The sequence below is a fragment of the Rhinatrema bivittatum genome, chromosome 5, assembly GCF_901001135.1.
Source record: "Rhinatrema bivittatum chromosome 5, aRhiBiv1.1, whole genome shotgun sequence".
NCBI lineage: Eukaryota > Metazoa > Chordata > Amphibia > Gymnophiona > Rhinatrematidae > Rhinatrema > Rhinatrema bivittatum.
The window spans coordinates 298801227-298819218 of record NC_042619.1 but is presented as its reverse complement, the minus strand read 5'-3'; the positions used below and the strand labels follow the sequence as shown (position 1 = coordinate 298819218).

Sequence of the window (17992 nt, the reverse complement as noted above, 5' to 3'; positions counted from 1 at the left end):
GTTTGAATGATCAAGACTGCGGGACCCGGCGTGCACATGGCTAAGGTGCTTATAGAGTCGGCATTTCGCCTTCTGCCGGTGCACCCAGAATTCTTCTATTTACTGGGTTTCCATTTTAAAGGCCACTTCTATTTTGACCACGGCATACCGATGGGTTGCTCCATATCCTGTGCTTTGTTCGAATTGTCAGTTCATTCGGTTGCCAGACAATTTGGCACCCCATTAGCAGCGAGGCAAATTACATTCCTGGGGATTGAGCTAGATGCAGCTGCGCAGTTGTCCAGACTACCTAATGACAAAGTGTGCAAGCTGCGCGAGTCCATTTCAGAAAGGCGCAGCGTTAGGAAGACCACCTTGAGACAGTTTTCAATCCAGGATTGGGTTGCTAACCTTGCTTCCAGAGTAATTCCTATGGGACGGGCGTTCCTGCGCTGCCTTTTCATTAGCCGCAGCGGGGGTTTGCAAGAAGCACCACCGAATCTGGATTACCAGCGCAATAAAACAGGATTTATTGGTGTGGAAAACTTTCCTGAGGGATTTCAATGGCGTTTTGTTTTGACGGGATCCACCCAGGCAGAATAGCGAGCTAGAGTTATTCACGGATGCTTCGGGGGGCGTTGGCTTTGGAATTTATTTTCAAGGGGCCTGGTGCGCTGAGAGTTGGCCGCCTCTTTGGCAACAGCACAAGGTCATCAAGGACTTAACCTCCCTTGAATTATTCCCTATTGTAGTAGCCCTGCATATTTGGGGAAGGTCGCTTGGTGGGTCCCACATTGTGTTTAGGTCTGACATCATGGCCGCCATTCTAGTTATTAATGCGATGTCTGCACGCACAATGCTCTCATCAGGCATTTAGTACTCATTTGCTTGCTCTTTAATATCACGTGCCGGCGGCCCATATTCCAGGTATGCAGAATAACATCACTGACTCTCTCTCCCGTTCATAGTTTACAGCCTTCCGAAGCCTCGCCCCGACGGCAGACCGTTTACCACCCCCCCTTCTCAGGGTGGTATGGCAACTTGGCCCCCAGAAGTTTGGGACCTGATTTTGAGATCTTTGTCAGGAAGCACGTTGAGGAACTACAGCCACATGCTGCCGGAATTCCAGAGCTTTTTAGGGAAGGAAGATCTTAGGGGCGCCAATGGGCCAATCCCAATGGCATTGTTGTTGGAATATATTCTGCACTGCAAGAGCCAAGGAAAGTCCAGAGTGGCAGTGGCGAATCGCCTAGTGGGAATTTCCTTCTTTTCTAGGTTGCAGGGGTACCCCAGCTGTTCTGTGCGGTTCCCGATAAAGAGGGCTATGTCGGGATGGGCCGGCGAAAGCACCAAGACAAAAGATGCAAGAAAGCCCGTTACTATAGATATCCTCTGAAGCATTTTTGGTTGCCTGGGGGCCCTTTGTTTTGATCTCACTGAATCAGCTCTATTTCAATGCGCATTCTCCCTAGCTTTTATGTGGCTATGCGCGTGAGCGAGCTAACGGCCCAATTTTAAGAATGGGCCTTCAGAAGCGTGCTTGCAATAGGCAGATGTGAAATTAGAGGTTGGGAAACTCACCCTGCGTATGCACAAGGCTAAAACTGACTAACTGGGTGCAGGAACAAATGTCATTCTTTACGAATGGGCGGGGGAGGCCACCTGCCCTGTGCGCTTCATGGGAGCTTTTTGGTACACTCGAATGGGGTCCTGTTAAGAAGATACCAGTTCTGCCGTGTCTTGCAGAAAGCTTTGCAAACTCTCGGCATAGGTATTTCTGGCTATTCATCGCATTCCTTCCGTATAGAGACAGCGACAACGGCAGCAAGCTTAGGTCTACAGGATAGTGAGGTTAGGGCGATCAGCATATGGTGTTCGGGAAGGTTCAGGCGGTACATAAGGCCGCCATAATATTTTGCCAGTGGTTTGTAGCCACCTTCTGCCCTTGTGCAGTTCTCGTATGTTTCATGTTTGTCGCCTTTACTTTGCACACAGATCGGGGGGCTGAGGATGTCCTTCGCGTGGATCATGGGGCACTCTTATGTACGTTGGGTGCAAAAGAGGGCCCGTCTGTGGCTTTCGGGGGAGCAACTAGCTATGGCAGCGCAGTGAGTGACCTTGATTTGGAAAGGGATTACAGGGATGATGTGGGACCAGTTACTACCCACTGCTTTGGAACTGAGCAAACATAACCCCCGCCACCCCCCTTGGACCCTCATCATCCATTTGGGGGTAACAACATGCCCCTTACCAAGAGTGTGGCTCTCAAGCAAAAAATCCAGAAAGATTTATTGACTTTACGCAATATGTTCCCGCAGTATGTGATAGGCTGGTCTTGCATCGCCCCCCGCAGGATATGGAGGGGGTCAGAAAGAAAATTAATAGATGGATGGGAAGTTTCATGCACTCTATCAATGGATTTTGTATTGCCCCTGAATTTATGGACGAGAGCCCTGGTCTATTCTGACCAAATGGGGTGCATCTATCCGACATTGGCTGGGATATCTTTAACTCCAATCTGCAGGATGGCATACAGGCAGTATTGCTCCATTAAACCTAATGGCCGCAGCCCGCATGACAGTTGGGGGGTCCCCGGTAAACGGATTCGCTACCGCCCCCCCCCCCCCCCCCCCCGCATTTAGGAGGATCGACCAGGCGGATCGGACTAGGCCTAACAAATCCGGCACAAATCCCTCGACGCTTCAATGGCCAAGAGGGAGGAAGAGGGGAAGGCTGAGGCGCTTAGACCAAACGACCCGACTTCCACGGTAGAGTTACCAGCAACGACGCTATGGCTTTAACGGCCAGGTGTCAGTGACAGCTCCCCGGCTTCTACGGCCGGGGATGTGTGTGTGCCTCAGCGGATTTTCATGCTTGGCACTTACAAGCGGGGGGTTGTTCGCTGGTCACGTTAAAGTAGTTATTAATTGTTATGCTGTTTTAAAAGTTATGTTAATGTTCTTGCTATAGTTATTTATTGATGGTTATTTATATTGATGGGCTGCGGCCATTATTAACCACCATTAAACTATTATCGGAAAGAATTGTGTGAGTATGCAATAAATGGGTAAGGGTGTAGCCGGGAGGGGGGGGGGGGGACGCAGCCTTTCCACTGCCACATTGTGATTTACAAAGTCATCCTTTAGCTTCTGGGCCAATATTCCCATTTTAGGTTAACATTCATATTCTGTGTTAAATCAAACAGCTAATACACAGTCACGGTCTTATTCATGCATTATCTAGTTTCATTCATTATCTAGTTTCTTATAATTTTAAATACTTATTCTAGGTCAACACAACATCATCAAGTATGCGTTAATTATGGTGCTATTTCATTTCATTGTCCTATGTGCCATACTCATGCTGTAGACTTTTACACTTTATATTGTTAAATTCTTTTTGCTCAATGTACTAATATTGTTTAAAGATCTGATAGTGATGTTGTCTGTTTGTTGGCTTTTATGTTAGATTATAGGCTTTTCTAAAGAGCTATGTTTTCAGTTCCCATTTGAAACTCTTTCTATCTGTTATCAGTCGTAGTGGCTCTGGGAGAGAGTTCCATAAATTGGGGCCCACTATAGAAAACATGCAGTTTCTTATTTGTGTTAAGTGTATGCTCCATGTTGTGGGCATTTTTAGAAGTCCCTTGGCTTGCGATCTTAGAACTCTCTGTGGTGTGTAGGGTTGAAGAGTCACTCCTAATAGGCAAGGGTTAATGTTGATGATAGTAAAAATTAGTCAATACAATATAGTGAATTCTGTATTGTACAGGAAGCCAATGCAGTGCTATCAGCGAGGGGATGATGTGGTCAAATTTCCTTGTTCCTAGTAGCAGTCTGGCTGAGGTGTTTTGTAGTAGTTGAAAAGGTTTTTTGAGTCCAGCGGGTAGGTCTAGTAACAGGGAGTTGCAGTAATCTATGTTGGAAAAATATTAGTGTTTGTAGAACAGTGCAGAAGTCCTGTATTGTTAGTAAAGGTTTCAGTCGATGTAATATTTGAAGCTTGGAGTATCCTGTTTTAATTAGTTTACTTATATGCAAATTTTCACCAATCTGTATTCCTAGGTCTCATACCCGATCTGAGGGAGTAATGTTAAAGTTTCCTAGGTCTAGGATTGATGGTTTGATTATTGTGGAATTTCTCCTCAACCATATGATTTCAGTTTTTGGGGGGTTTAATGTTAATTTCGGCTGAGTTAGTCTTTTGCCTTCATGTATGTTGACATTGTTGAGGTAGTTTTTTCAAATGATTTGTCGAATGGGATGTAGAATTGTATGTCATCTGCATAGAGGAAGATCTGATACCTTGTTCCGCTAGTAATGCGCATAGTGGCAGCATGTATATGTTAAACAGGGTAGCCCCGAGTGCTGATCCCAGGCACCAGTATTGACTGGGTAGGTGTCATATATGTGATTGTCCAGTTTGAATTGGAATGATATGTTTGCTAGGAAGGATGAGAACCATTTGATTACAGCTCCATCTATTCAAATGTTTCTCAGCTGGTGGCATAGCAGGGTGTAGTCTATGGTATTCAAGGCTGCTGTTAGGTCAATAAGTACCAGGATATAGGATTCATCATTATCAAACCCCTGAAGTACAGTCAGTTAGTAAAATGAGAAGGGTTTCTGTAGAGCTATCTTTTCTGAAGCCGAATTGGTTAGGGTATAGAATATTATTGTCTTCTAGATAGCTTTCTAGTTGTGATAATACTGCTTTTTCTAGGATTTTAGCGATGAAAAGCAGGTTTGATATTGACCGATAGTTGTCCCAATCATCACTTCTGCTGGGGTTATTTTCAAGGATGGGTTTAATCACAGCTTGTTTTGCCTTATCAGGGATCAATCTTTCTGATAGGAAGTGGTTGAGCATGGTTGTGATTGTTGGCATAATTACGCTGTGTATTATTTTCAGGGAACTTGCAGGGATTTTATTTTATTGTATTGTGTGCACAAATAAATGCACACTATATTATATGCATGTAAGTCTACCCAATAACATGTTTGCATATCAAAACATATGCAACATGTATTTTAAATACAGCTGCATATGTTTAGACTTATCTGGCTAAGTAGTGACAAATATCTGGCTAAGTAGTGCTGTGATGACTTATCCAGCTAAGTAGAGCTGTTTAAGACTTATCCGGCTATGTAAGATAGCCGGATAAATAAAAGAAAATCACTACATAGGTACATAAATTAGATAGATAACTGAAGAGTTATCTGTCTGTTTTACTTATCTAACTCTGTAATGCTTTTTAAGACTTATTCGGTTAAATGGCAGCAAAGTTGCCACTTAGCAGGACAGGTAAAAAATTATCCAGATAAGGGGCGAATATCTGCTATTCATGTGTATTTGTGCTCCTAATTTTAATAATTTACACAAGGAAATGTAACACGTATTTTCCTTAGCACTTGTTGGCTTTTAAATGTGTAAATTATCAAATTTTATAACATGTGCATGAAGGAAATTACCAGTTAAACCAATTAGTCTGCCAGTTTGCCCAGTCTGTCTCTAGGTCATCAAGACCCTCCTGGTTCTTCAGCCTGAATTCCCCCCAGCTTACCCAGACCCCTCACCCAGTCAGTATTTGCCTATAAAGAATTCTATCTGACTTACACCTGATAATTAGTAGGGATGTGAATCGTTTTTTGACGATTTAAAATATCTTCCGATATATTTTAAATTGTCAAAAATCGTTAGGGCCACGATACAATACCAATTCCCCCGATTTATCGTCAAAAAATCGTAAATCGGGGGAAGGGGGAGGGCAGGAAAACCGGCACACTAAAACACCCTAAAACCCACCCCCAACCCTTTAAATTAAATCCCCCACCCTCCCGAACCCCCCCACAAATGCCTTAAATTACCTGGGGGTCCAGCGGCACACTAAAACACGGCACACTAAAACCCCCTAAAACCCACCCCGACCCTTTAAATTAAATCCCCCACCCTCCCGAACCCCCCCCCCCCCCAAATGCCTTAAATTACCTGGGGGTCCGTAGCCTTAAATTACCTCCGTAGCGGCGGTCCGTAGCTAAATCGGGGGAAGGGGGAGAGCAGGAAAAGCGGCACACTGAATCGTGTAGTCTTCAGCCGGCGCCATTTTGCAAAATGGCCGCAGCAAAATGGCGGCGGCCATAGACCAAAACGATTCGACGCAGGAGGTCGTTCCGGACCCCCGCTGGACTTTTGGCAAGTCTTGTGGGGGTCAGGAGGCCCCCCCAAGCTGGCCAAAAGTTCCTGGGGGTCCAGCGGGGGTCCGGGAGCGATTTCCTGCCGCGAATCGTTTTCCGTACGGAAAATGGCGCCGGCAGGAGATCGACTGCAGGAGGTCGTTCAGCGGAACTCTCGCTGAACGACCTCCTGCAGTCGATCTCCTGCCGGCGCCATTTTCCGTACGGAAAACGATTCGCGGCAGGAAATCGCTCCCGGACCCCCGCTGGACCCCCAGGAACTTTTGGCCAGCTTGGGGGGGCCTCCTGACCCCCACAAGACTTGCCAAAAGTCCAGCGGGGGTCCGGAACGACCTCCTGTGTCGAATCATTTTGGTCTATGGCCGCCGCCATTTTGCGGCGGCCATTTTGCAAAATGGCGCCGGCTGAAGACTACACGATTTAGTGTGCCGCTTTTCCTGCTCTCCCCCTTCCCCCGATTTAGCTACGGACCGCCGCTACGGAGGTAATTTAAGGCTACGGACCCCCAGGTAATTTAAGGCATTTGGGGGGGGGGTTCGGGAGGGTGGGGGATTTAATTTAAAGGGTCGGGGGTGGGTTTTAGGGGGTTTTAGTGTGCCGGCTCACGATTTTAACGATTTTCACGATACTTTACACACCCAAACGGCAACAATACGATTTCCTCCCCCTCCCAGCCGAAATCGATCGTTAAGACGATCGAGGACACGATTCACATCTCTAATAATTAGCAGGTATAAATTAAATATGCAGGTAACAGCCGTACGCTCAGCGCATTCGCAGGTTTTAAAATAGCACCTTGAACGCATAAATGTTGGTCCCTACCCTGGCCCGCCCCTTTTTCATATGAACAAATGTATCTGTGCGTCATTACTTGCCGTGTATGTTTGAGGTTTATAAAACAGCACTTACATGAATGTGTGCTGCTTGCGTGCACATGTGCTCATTTTTACACATGCAGCTCTTTAAAAATCCACCTTAATATGATCACAACCATAAAACAGGCAAATTTGTTGGAGAGCAGCAGATTGCACCTCTCCTTTTCACTGTGACTTCTAGGATTACTGAAACCCTCAACCTCCCCCCAGTTCTGTTCTAGAAGCTGACCTCCAAGCTTTATCTACCGTTGAATTCACCACTGGAGCCAACTTCTGAAAACACAGATTACAGCCTACCCCCAGTCAAAAAACCAGGGAAATATGCAGTGGGGCATGAGCTTCACTGACCAGCCTGTATTTAATTTCTTTTTATAGAGTGTACACAAATGCAAACAAATCAAGAAACCTTGACTTATACCAAAATAGATGTGATTGCAATAAAGAAAAAGGAAAAAAAAATGTCATATCATACACTTAGGCCAAATAAGGGGGAAGGGGTTTGACAAAAAAAAAAAAAATGCTAGGAAAAGAATTACAGTTCAGGTAAAACGAACAACAAGTGCTCAGATGATGTTGTAACTAAGTTCAGCTGTCACAAGTCAGGGCTCAGCTAACTGTTGTCTTTCCTGAAGGAAGCGTTCTAATTGATCAGAATCAAAAAAGACGTGTCTAGTACCGCCGAGATTGACCTGACACTTACATGGATACTGAGGAAAAGAAAGATGCTCCTAGAACAATTACTCTGTGTTTATCTCATTAGGAAAGATTTATGTGTCAATTGAGTCACCTTGGTAACGTCTGGAAACAAGGAAATACAACCACCAAGAAAGAAATTATTTTCCAAGTCTTAAAAAAAATGTTTCCTTGTCCAAACCTTATTAACTTCTGAAGACAAAGAAAGCAAGAGAGTAGCTGTCTGACCCTTCTGGGAGAACTCAGTAGGACCCCCAAAAAGATACAGCTCTTTCCAGGGTATTAGATACTGCTTCATCTCCCCTAGTAGTGAGGCAAAAAAACCTGTAATAACCTGGGGGATAGAATCAGAGAAAATGTTTGGACTAGCCTTTATTTAAATACCCAGCAAGGAGCAGGTAATGTTAGCAAGGGGAAGAGTTACTTATTCAAAACCAAAGAGTTCCACACCAGTCATTTTTCTCCCCAACCCAGATCATTCACAGGCAGCTTATACATCTGTAATAAATAAATTGAAGTACATAAATCTCCTTCTCCCTCTCCCCCACCCACAGACTACCCATATCACGGTCTCTGCCCCCTACTTTCACCTGTCCACTCTACTTCTCTCAACCTCTCTTTTTCTCTCACATTCTTCTCCCTCCTCTCTCTGTCTTATCCTCTATTCCACTTCCTCCTCTTATTGTCACTGTATATCGTTTTATTTTTATTTCTCCCTTTCCTGCATGGGCATAGTTTGCTTTTATATGTGGAAGCGGGGGGAGGGGGGGTTTGAATACCCCTCCACCTGCTCCTCTCCATACACCCCCTTATCTTGTTCTGCTCTCCATTTCTTTTGCTGTTCCCCTCCCATTTCTACTCAGCCAGCTCCCATACTCTGCAGGCTTGGTGAACCCATTCCCTTCCCTGCTCTCCATCCCTTATCACTTCCATTCATTGGCAGACTTGGCCAGGGCTGAGTCTTCCATTAGGTGAACGAGGCAGATGCCTAACGTACAACATTTTTTTTATTGGGGGGGAGGGAGGGGAAGCAGAAGCAAACCCCCCAGAAACCTCCAGATGCCGTCTGCCCATTTTAAGGTACAGCAGCAAAAGAGATAAGGGAATGGATGCTGGGCACATGGGTGGGTGAGGGAGGTGTGGAGAGACAAGATGCTGGGCATGTATGGACTGCAGAGAGAGGATTCTAGGGTGCTGAATGGGGAGTGAAGGGGAAATGGATAGAGGGATAGAGAGAAAGAATGCTGGGCACTAGAGATAGGAGGCAAAGATGGGAGAATGCGGGACTTGGAGAGAGAAGAGTGAGGTGAATACTGTGCAGGGCAAGAGAGGGAGCTAAGCGTCATAGTGGATAACACATTGAAATCGTCGGCTCAGTTGTGCTGTGGCAGTCAAAAAAGAAAACAGAATGTTGGGAATTATTAGGAAGGGAATGGTGAATAAAATGGAAAATGTCATAATGCCTCTGTATTGCTCCATGGTGAGACCGCACCTTGAATACTGTGTACAATTCTGGTCGCCAAATCTCGAAAAAGATATAGTTGTGATGGAGAAGGTACAGAGAAGGGCTACCAAAATGATAAGGGGAATGGAATAACTCCCCTATGAGGAAAGACTAAAGAGGTTAGGACTTTTCAGCTTGGAGAAGAGACAGCTGAGGAGGGATATGATAGAGATGTTTAAAATCATGAGAGGTCTAGAACGGGTAGATGTGAATAGGTTATTTTCTCTTTCGGATAGTAGAAAGACGAGAGGGCACTCCATGAAGTTAGCATGGAGCACATTTAAAACTAATCGGAGAAAGTTCTTTTTTACTCAATGCACAATTAAACTCTGGAATTTGTTGCCAGAGGATGTGGTTAGTGCAGTTAGTGTAGCTGTGTTTAAAAAAGGATTGGATAAGTTCTTGGAGGAGAAGTCCATTACCTGCTATTAAGTTCACTTAGAGAATAGCCACTGCCATTAGCAATAGTAACATGGAATAGACTTAGTTTTTGGGTACTTGCCAGGTTCTTATGGCCTGGATTGGCCACTGTTGGAAACAGGATGCTGGGCTTGATGGACCCTTGGTCTGAACCAGTATGGCTTGTTCTTATGAAGTGCTCTGCCAGAGGTGCCACCAGTAGGCAGATGTTAAGGGGAGGGGGCAAGACTGAAGATTCGTTTAGGTGGCCTAATACCCTTGCCCCAGCCCTGGGTTCAGCTCACCTCTCCATTTGTGATTCCCCTCCCCCATGTGCTTGACCCACTTCCCTGCTCTGATCTTCCCTGAGCCCAAGCACATCTGTCTTTTCCTGCCCACCCCCTCCCCCGTGCACTGCAGCACTTCCCAAGACACTCCACCATCTGCATGTCCTGAGTCCGGACAGCTCAGCAGTGAGCATCCTCCCAGGTGCCTGTGCTACTTCCCACACTTAGCTTGGAAACCCCCAACAAAAACTGATGTCTACTGCAGGATCTCACAGGAGCATGACTATTTTATTATTTTGGTAAAAAGGGGGCATGGTGTCCCCCCTACCCACCTTCTTCACTTCAAGCCCTGACTGCAGCCCTTCTCAATATTGGTGCTACCAAAGGGAAGCCATTTTTTTAAAAAAGAGCTTTTCATTCCAAGGCTGCGCCCGAGCCGATAAACAAAAAACCCACCCCGACCCTTTAAAACTAATCCCTTAGCTTCCCCCACCTTCCCAACCCCCCAAAAAACTTTTTACAGGTACCTGGTGGTCCAGTGGGGGTCCCGGGAGTGATCTCCCGCTCCCGGGCCGTCGGTTGCCAAATGGCGCGGGCCATCCAGTGCTCCTACCATGTGACAGGGGCCGGCCAATGGCACGGGTACCCTGTCACATGGTAAGGGCAAAGGCCATCGGCGCCATTTTGATTAGTGGCAGCCGACGGCCCGGGAGCGGGAGATCGCTCCCGGGACCCCCACTGGACCACCAGGTACCTGTAAAATGTTTTTTGGGGGGGTCGGGAGGGTGGGGAAAGCTAAGGGATTAGTTTTAAAGGGTCGGGGTAGGTTTAGGGGTTATTTTCCCGCCCTCTCCCAAAACGATTAGAGAACCCCCACGAACAATTTCGTGGGGTTTTCCTATCGTTTTGGGGGAGCCTCCGATTTCTGACGATTTTGAAAATATCGTACGATATTTTCAATCGTCCGAAGCCCGATTCACATTCCTACTGCCTCCTTATATATTTTCTTGCAAACTTATTATGTGGTCATCTTCTCATTTCATTCTCATTTCTGTTCTTTTCCCTTCCCTTCTTTTTATCAGCCAGCTGTATTTCCCCAGCTCCTAATCTTCTCCCACTTCCTCCTCCTCGTCTCAAACCCTTCTGCCATGTCCACCTCTCTCCTTCACGCCTCTGCCTTCCACCATGACCCTCTCTCCTCTCCCAACCTTTCTCTTGTTTTATCTCCCTTATCAACTCCCCTCCTCTGTCCCATACAGCTCCTTTTCCAGTCCTCTCCACCTCTTTCAAGAGGGGCAGAGAGGTGAAGAAGACTGGAGGAGGAACTGTATGCATAGATGAGGAGACTATCCCCTCACCCCAGCTCCCAGGGGGGTGCCAGAACACCTTTTTGGTTGGGGGCCAACCCAGCTCTTCCCCGGTAGGTGCCTGCATTCTCGCTCTGTCTGCGGGTCTCCTCAGATCAGCAGGAGCAGAAAGAGAGCCATGCAGTTCCTACCGCAGCGGTAGCCACAGCTCTCGGACGACTGCACAAAATGTGGGCAAGCCAGGGCCTGGGTGCCCCACCACCACATTCCTATGTCTACGCCAGCTCATCACGGCCCATGTTCTTTTTCTCAGTTTGTATCCCCTTCTTCCCTCAACCCGTGCCCTCTTTTTTCAATCCCTCTTTTCCTCAGTCTGTCTGCTCCTTTCACACACCTTCACCATCAGTCCCTTTTTCTCTCTTCCTCTTCTAGGCAGAATTCCTTCTTTCAGTTCCTCTCCCAGGACCTTCCCAGCTGCATTCCCTTTTTACAATGAAACTCATCTCCCAGCCAGTATTCTCTCTTTACCCCAGCAGTTTTCTAATCCCTCTCTAACCCTCTTCACAGTTGCTCGGTCTCTTTCTCCCTTTCCCAGTCCCTCTAGCAACATCCCTTCTATCTCAGGACAGATGAAAGACAGGAAGCCTGCTTGTCCTAAACTACTGCTGCTCTCTGGTCAGACATTCAACATCCTGCCATTAGGCTGCAGGAGAAGGCAACAGCAGTAGCAGAGAGAAAGAGAGAGAGAGAGATTACATGCATTTTTACCCTCTTCTGCAGCCCTGAAGCCTGGAGCTCTCCGCTCCGGAGTCACAGGAGTATTAGAGAAAATATTTGGATAGCCACGGAGCTGGCGCCTATGATGGCAGGCACTCACCTGTCATTGAGACAGCAATAGATAATGGGATTGTACATGGTCGAACTCATGGCCAGCCACATAATTGCCAGGTAGATCTGCTGGATGAATTTTAGCTGAAACAAAGAAGGGTGGAAGTGCTGCAGGAGAAAATAGATATGGTAGGGAAGCCAGCAAATTGCAAAGGTGCAGACGACGACAATCATCATCTTCACGACCTGCATGAAGAAAAAATCCAACATGATGTTATGGTAAATTTGACAGACACAAGGCTCCATCATGCACATCTCGACAGATATTGCAGTGCTTTATCAGTAAACAATAAAACAGCAGAAGGTGTGATTGAATAATTGTTTTGGGGTTTGGGTTTTTTTTTGTTATTTTTGCTTGTAGCGCTGGGCACCTCAGCTTACAACTGTATTATTCAGAAAACTAATGAGGATTCTTAATATTATAAATCCAGTGTTGCGGTGGCTTTCCTCTGACTCAGGGTATAGTTCAAGTTATCAGCTTTCCTTGCTTAAGTGGAAAACCATCCTCTTTTTTTGGCCAAAAATGTGACTTCTTTCCTACTGCCACCTTGAACGTTTTGGAACTCCAATGTACTTCAGTGGGAAATAAAGACACCTTGATCTCTCCTTCAAAACCTCCCTGATAAAAAGTCCACATTAAGTCATATACTTTCACAATGTAGAAATGGGCTGCCATGTTAGTCCATGAAAATAAAGTTAGTTAAATGAAGACCAGCAAAATTAATTGGAACAGACACATTTACTAGGCTCACTGAACATTTTTAAAAATTCACCTTTTCCATAACTACTGAGGTTTCTTTTTCCCAGTAATGAACTTTGGACGCAGAACCTGTGGCTCACTCACCTTGCGCTTAGCTGTCACTTGCTCATGATAGCGATCGGACGAGTCTCCAGGGATCTCGCTCGCCCACAGGGTGAGGCCGACAACGGTGTAGGCGCAGCCTATCACCAAGAGTGGCAGGAGGTAAATCAGCACTGTCACGCAGACTTGGTATCTGGAATAGGGCACAGTGACATCTCAGTTACAAGTTGCACGGTATTGGAGATTGTAGCCAAAATACAGCTGCTGGGAGAAAAGCCATCAGGAGTTAACATTCCTGCCACACATCACTCACGGAAAGAGGAAATGCCTCCCGCTTTTTGCAGTCCTGAAATCGTCAGCAAGAAGAAAGTTTGTGGCTACACTAAAATAGTGCTGGTCATTTTTATTTAAAAATTATTGTTGACACTGCCAGTCGGGTGCTTTCAACCATGATTTTCTTGATAAACATGCTGTCAAAATGTGGCTAGGGAGGGCATTTTTGTCAGATGTTTGCATTTTGCATCTTAGGCTAGTATTAGGGTTTTACATACAGTCATTTAAACTTGAGGTTAAAGGTTCCAGAGTTGCTGGCTTGGATGGTAACACACGCTCCTTCATCGGATGACTGATGACCCACTCAGGCGCCCTTAGTCTAGTATGCCTTAGAGACCTGTGGATTATTTACATTGGAAGTCACGGCTTTCATTCTTCTCACCTTGCATGTATGACAGTGGTTTATCTTCCCTTCACTTTGTTCTGGAAAATGATGTTGTTTTTCCTATACTTTTTCTATCCATTTCTGAATGTCAATGGTTGGGTGATGACAACCCTAACCTAGTGCCTGGCAGTGACGTTTTCTTGGCAGAATCCTGCAGAGATTTCCATTGCCTTTTGCAGCTCATAGCACCTGGTCTTGCCTGGCCTTCTCTCACCCTGCTTTGCTTCTGAGATCTAACCAAGTTCAGGTTCCCCCCAAACCAGAGATGTTAGAGGAAGCTTAATTTTCCAATGAGTCATTGTGCAGAGTGCACAGATTCACTTAGGATCTCATTCAGTAAGCATTTTATCCACAGACACGGAATAAGAGAAAAGCCTTAGCTAAGCAGGTCCTTATTTAGATATCTACTTGCTTTCTATATATATATAGTGTAAGGAGTTAGGAGGAATTGGATCTACAATTAATGAAAAGGTGACTGAGTGTACTGCTTTTCTGCACTATTGTTTAAATGGTAAAGTTTATTATAATTACACCCCTGTTTCTTGTGAACCAGCATGATGGGACCACCGTCTTGAATGTTGGTATATAAAAAAGTTAAATAAATAAAAATAAATCAATAAACATCTTTTCAGTAACAGGATACAGAAGTGAAACATAGCAAAGAGATTATAAAAAAAAATACATGCATTTGAAATATGGTGCTATAGGGAAATTCTGATAATTAATTGGAAGGACTTGACACCAGATGAAAGGGTGCATGAGATGATAAGAAGAGAAAAATCCCTGACAGAAGACCTGATTAAAAGGAAAATGAGATATGCTGGTCATGTACTCAAAATGTTATAGAGTTAAACTAGTTAATTTAGGGCCTGATTCACTAAGGAATTTCTTTCATGCTGTGTCTATGGGAAAATGCCTTGATGAATCTGGCCCTAATAATACTGGAGGACACGACAGAGTGGGGAAAGAGAGCAGAGAGCAATCTGGGGAGGGGGAGAGTTGACATTAAAAATGATCAAGATCCAGAAACACTGAATAAGTAAAGAGCAAAGTTGAGCACAGAATGAACTGGCGCAGTCCAGAGTTGCCAATCTTCCTATGGAAGATAGCGCTTGATGATTAATAGACTTCATAATTATAAGCCTGTATTTTATTCATAAGACTTTTAAAATGCTTGGCATGCCGCCCCCCCTTCAGAACCCTTTCCTTTGTCTTTCTGCGGCCCTGTGTGCTGGTGCGCTCCAACGCGTGAACGATGGGCCTCGGAGTAACACCGTGGATATGCTGTCATGAATCACTGCCCTTTGAACAAGACTGAACCAGAGTAATTCACTGCTGACCCAGGTTAATCAGTTCTGGCATTTGAACATCCAAGTACATTGTGGCTCAGATCTACCAATTATAATCTGAATGAAGATCATTTTGTACAGGCTTGAACTATTGTTAGGCTGAAGTTTATGTGATAAGTTCTACAGCCGTATAATAGCAGATAATTTAGCCTTGAAACTGATGAGAAACATGTTTGGTTTCCACTTTCTTTTTTCAACGCTGCACTGTTTTTGTCCTTCTGGGGGGGGGGTTCCTGGCTTCCTGGTGGTCATGGAAGTTTTATGTTTGCACACAGGGCAGTTCCACTGGTGCTGGGTTTTACGTCATATTATACTTATTTACTAGAGCAGTGGGGCTCAATCCAGTCCTTACACAGTTGGTTTTGTTCAGGATGTCCCTAATGAATATGCATGAGATATATTTGCATACATTGGAGGCAGTACATGTAAATATATCTCATACATATTGATTAGGGATATCTTGAAAAACCGACTGACTTGATGGGAGGGGCCTCAAGAGCTGGTTTAAGTACCACTGCACTAATAGCCTCTTCATCATCCCAAATTCACCATTCCTTTCTGTAATCTACGAGAAGCCCTTTTCATTGTGTAGCATTGCAAATAAAATATTTTCTCCCATCCTTTTCCCTGCATACTGTTTCAGATTTCATGACAGCTTTAAGGCATGGCTGTAGGCTCCTATACGCTGAAATGCTCCTGTATTTGGACACCAAAGTCAAAATATTCTTTGAAAAGGTGATAATTCTTAGTTCCACAGATCTGGTGGTCATGGAGAGCTATGGATTATAGGCAGGGCCTGGGCCCCTGGTCTCCCATGATACAGCAAGAAAGGCCACTAAATCCCACCCTTCCCATGTAATTTGCTGGTCCCCATGGAATCACTTGGGAGACTTAGGGGGGCTGATGCGGATTGGCTGGGTGAGGGCCAGCTGATTGGGTGGCAGGAGGGGAAGAGCGGCAGCACCGCAGCTCGCATTCTGCCACTGTGCTACAGGACCCCGACTTTTGCAGTCAGGATCTGGCCTGAGAGTGGGAGAATATGATCTGAGACGCTGCAGCTCTCCTTTTATTTCCTGCTAACTGATCGGTGCAGGGTGAAGGGGGTGTGAAAAAGGGGCGATGTATGTAAATATATTAGCGCCTAGGCTAAGAGAAGAGGCACACAAGAAGGCGAGAGGAAAGGAGAGAAAAAGGACGGGGGGTGTGGGGTGTGGAGAAAGGGAGAGTGAGAAGGAGGGGAAGTGAGTGGGAGTAGGGCTGGAGTTGAAAGAGGGACACCTTTCTCGTTAGGTCGCCCCTACTACACAAGATCTCAGAGTCCTCTGCTCCCCTCCCACCAATCTCCAGAATCTCCCTCCCCAATGCTCCCAACTCTTCCTACATCACTTGTTCTTCTTCTCCTCCACCTCAATACCCAAGATTTTCCACCCATAATACTCCCAAAAGAACACAATACTTATTCAGATAAAAAACAAGGTTGGAAAACTATTATTAAGCAAAAAATACATTTACATAAATCTGCAAAATAGCTCACATTTTTTAAAGTATGCTACAGACTTTCAGAAACTTTGCTGCAGAATTTTCTAACTCCTGCAGGAAACTGAAGGCTGTGATTACAGGTGATCTGTTAAACCTGTAGCTAGAGAAGAAGGGGCAACAATGTCTTCCACGGGGTGGATAAAGTCTCAGGAGCATTTGACAATGTACTACTTAGGCTACAGAGCCCTTTTGTCAGAGCAGTTAGTTCGGTACTACCTGTGCGCCACGGGCTTCCCTGTCCCCAGACCCCATGCCTTAAGTAATTGACGTTTGACATTATGGATGTATTGTGTACCCCGCCCTGAACGTAGGAAGGGCAGGTGTCACATATTTAGAAATAAATAAATAAATGCCCACTTGAGTTAAATTGTAGCAAGCTTGAGCTTTTTTTTTTTATATGTGTATTGGCGGCAGTACACATTTCTCAGTCCGTGATTCATAACCTTGGCAGTTCTGTAGTAAGGACGTCATCATGCCGCTGGATGCTCAGGCTACACTGACTGGGGGAAGCCCAGTGATGTTAAAATGATTTTCTCTCATGCACGTACCGCTTGTGGTTTTCAGCCACTAACCTACCGCTACAGACTTAATCCAAGCCTCCCTCCAGTCCCCTCCCCGCACCCCCATGCAGGCTGATTCATTTATAACCACTGCGAAACCATGATAAGAGCCGGAGCTAAAGCCGGAGTTGAAATCTTAGCCAGATTAAAATTAAGATGAGGAAGCCCACCCGTCAAGAAAGAAGCTTGAAACAGTCCTTCTCCAACTGCTGGATCTCTCGAACAAGCTCTTGCTCCCTGACGTATCTACTTCCCTTGAGTTTGTAATCGTCTCTGGCTTAGGCCAATCAGAGTTGGTCTCGTGGATTATTGGTGGCAGGAACAGCAGCACCACAGTGGACTGCACACTATGGCCCCCACAGCAAGGAAAGCGCAAAGGGGGACTCCCTGAGCTCGGAATTGAACCAGTTAGTTGCCTTCAGCCCTGGGTTAGGTTGCTGCTGCTTCTCAGTCTAACACACCAAGCTGTAGTTCACACTTTCTAGCCCCTAGTTGATTCTCAGCTGCACCTGCCCATGCAGACACAAAACTGGGCATCAGGCAGGACCGGCACAGGCAGCTATGTCTTTGCACTACTTTGTGCAGAGTAAAAGGCAGACATTGCAATGAGGAGGGCCGGAGGAACACGTTAATCAATGGGCTACCACCGGAAGAGGACATGGAGAAGAGGCCTCTTTTCTCAGCCAATGGAGGGAAGGAGAGAGACAGACAGGGAAAGAAGAAAGGAGAGAGATGGGGCAAGAGAGAGGGAGCAAATGGAGGGGTAGGCAGAAAGAGAAGGAGCTGGAGATAGAGAGACAGGGTGAGGGATTAGGAGAGCTGTAGGTAAAGAGAAGAATGAGAGAGAGATTGTTAGTGGCACATTGCCATCTTGTTGCCTCCCGACGCAGGCATTTTC

At 45.7% G+C, this 17992-nt stretch overlaps 1 protein-coding gene across 1 annotated transcript in view; it reads right to left on the bottom strand.

The window, feature by feature from the left end:
- The window catches only part of LOC115092830 (substance-P receptor-like), a 314839-nt gene that overhangs the window by 17907 nt on the left and 278940 nt on the right, over positions 1-17992 (bottom strand). The window contains exons 4-5 of the mRNA XM_029604162.1: positions 12971-13121; positions 12116-12312 (exon numbers count right to left, since the gene is read on the bottom strand). Of these exons, the coding sequence (XP_029460022.1) occupies positions 12116-12312; positions 12971-13121 (348 nt within the window). The remainder of the gene's footprint in view (positions 1-12115; positions 12313-12970; positions 13122-17992) is intronic.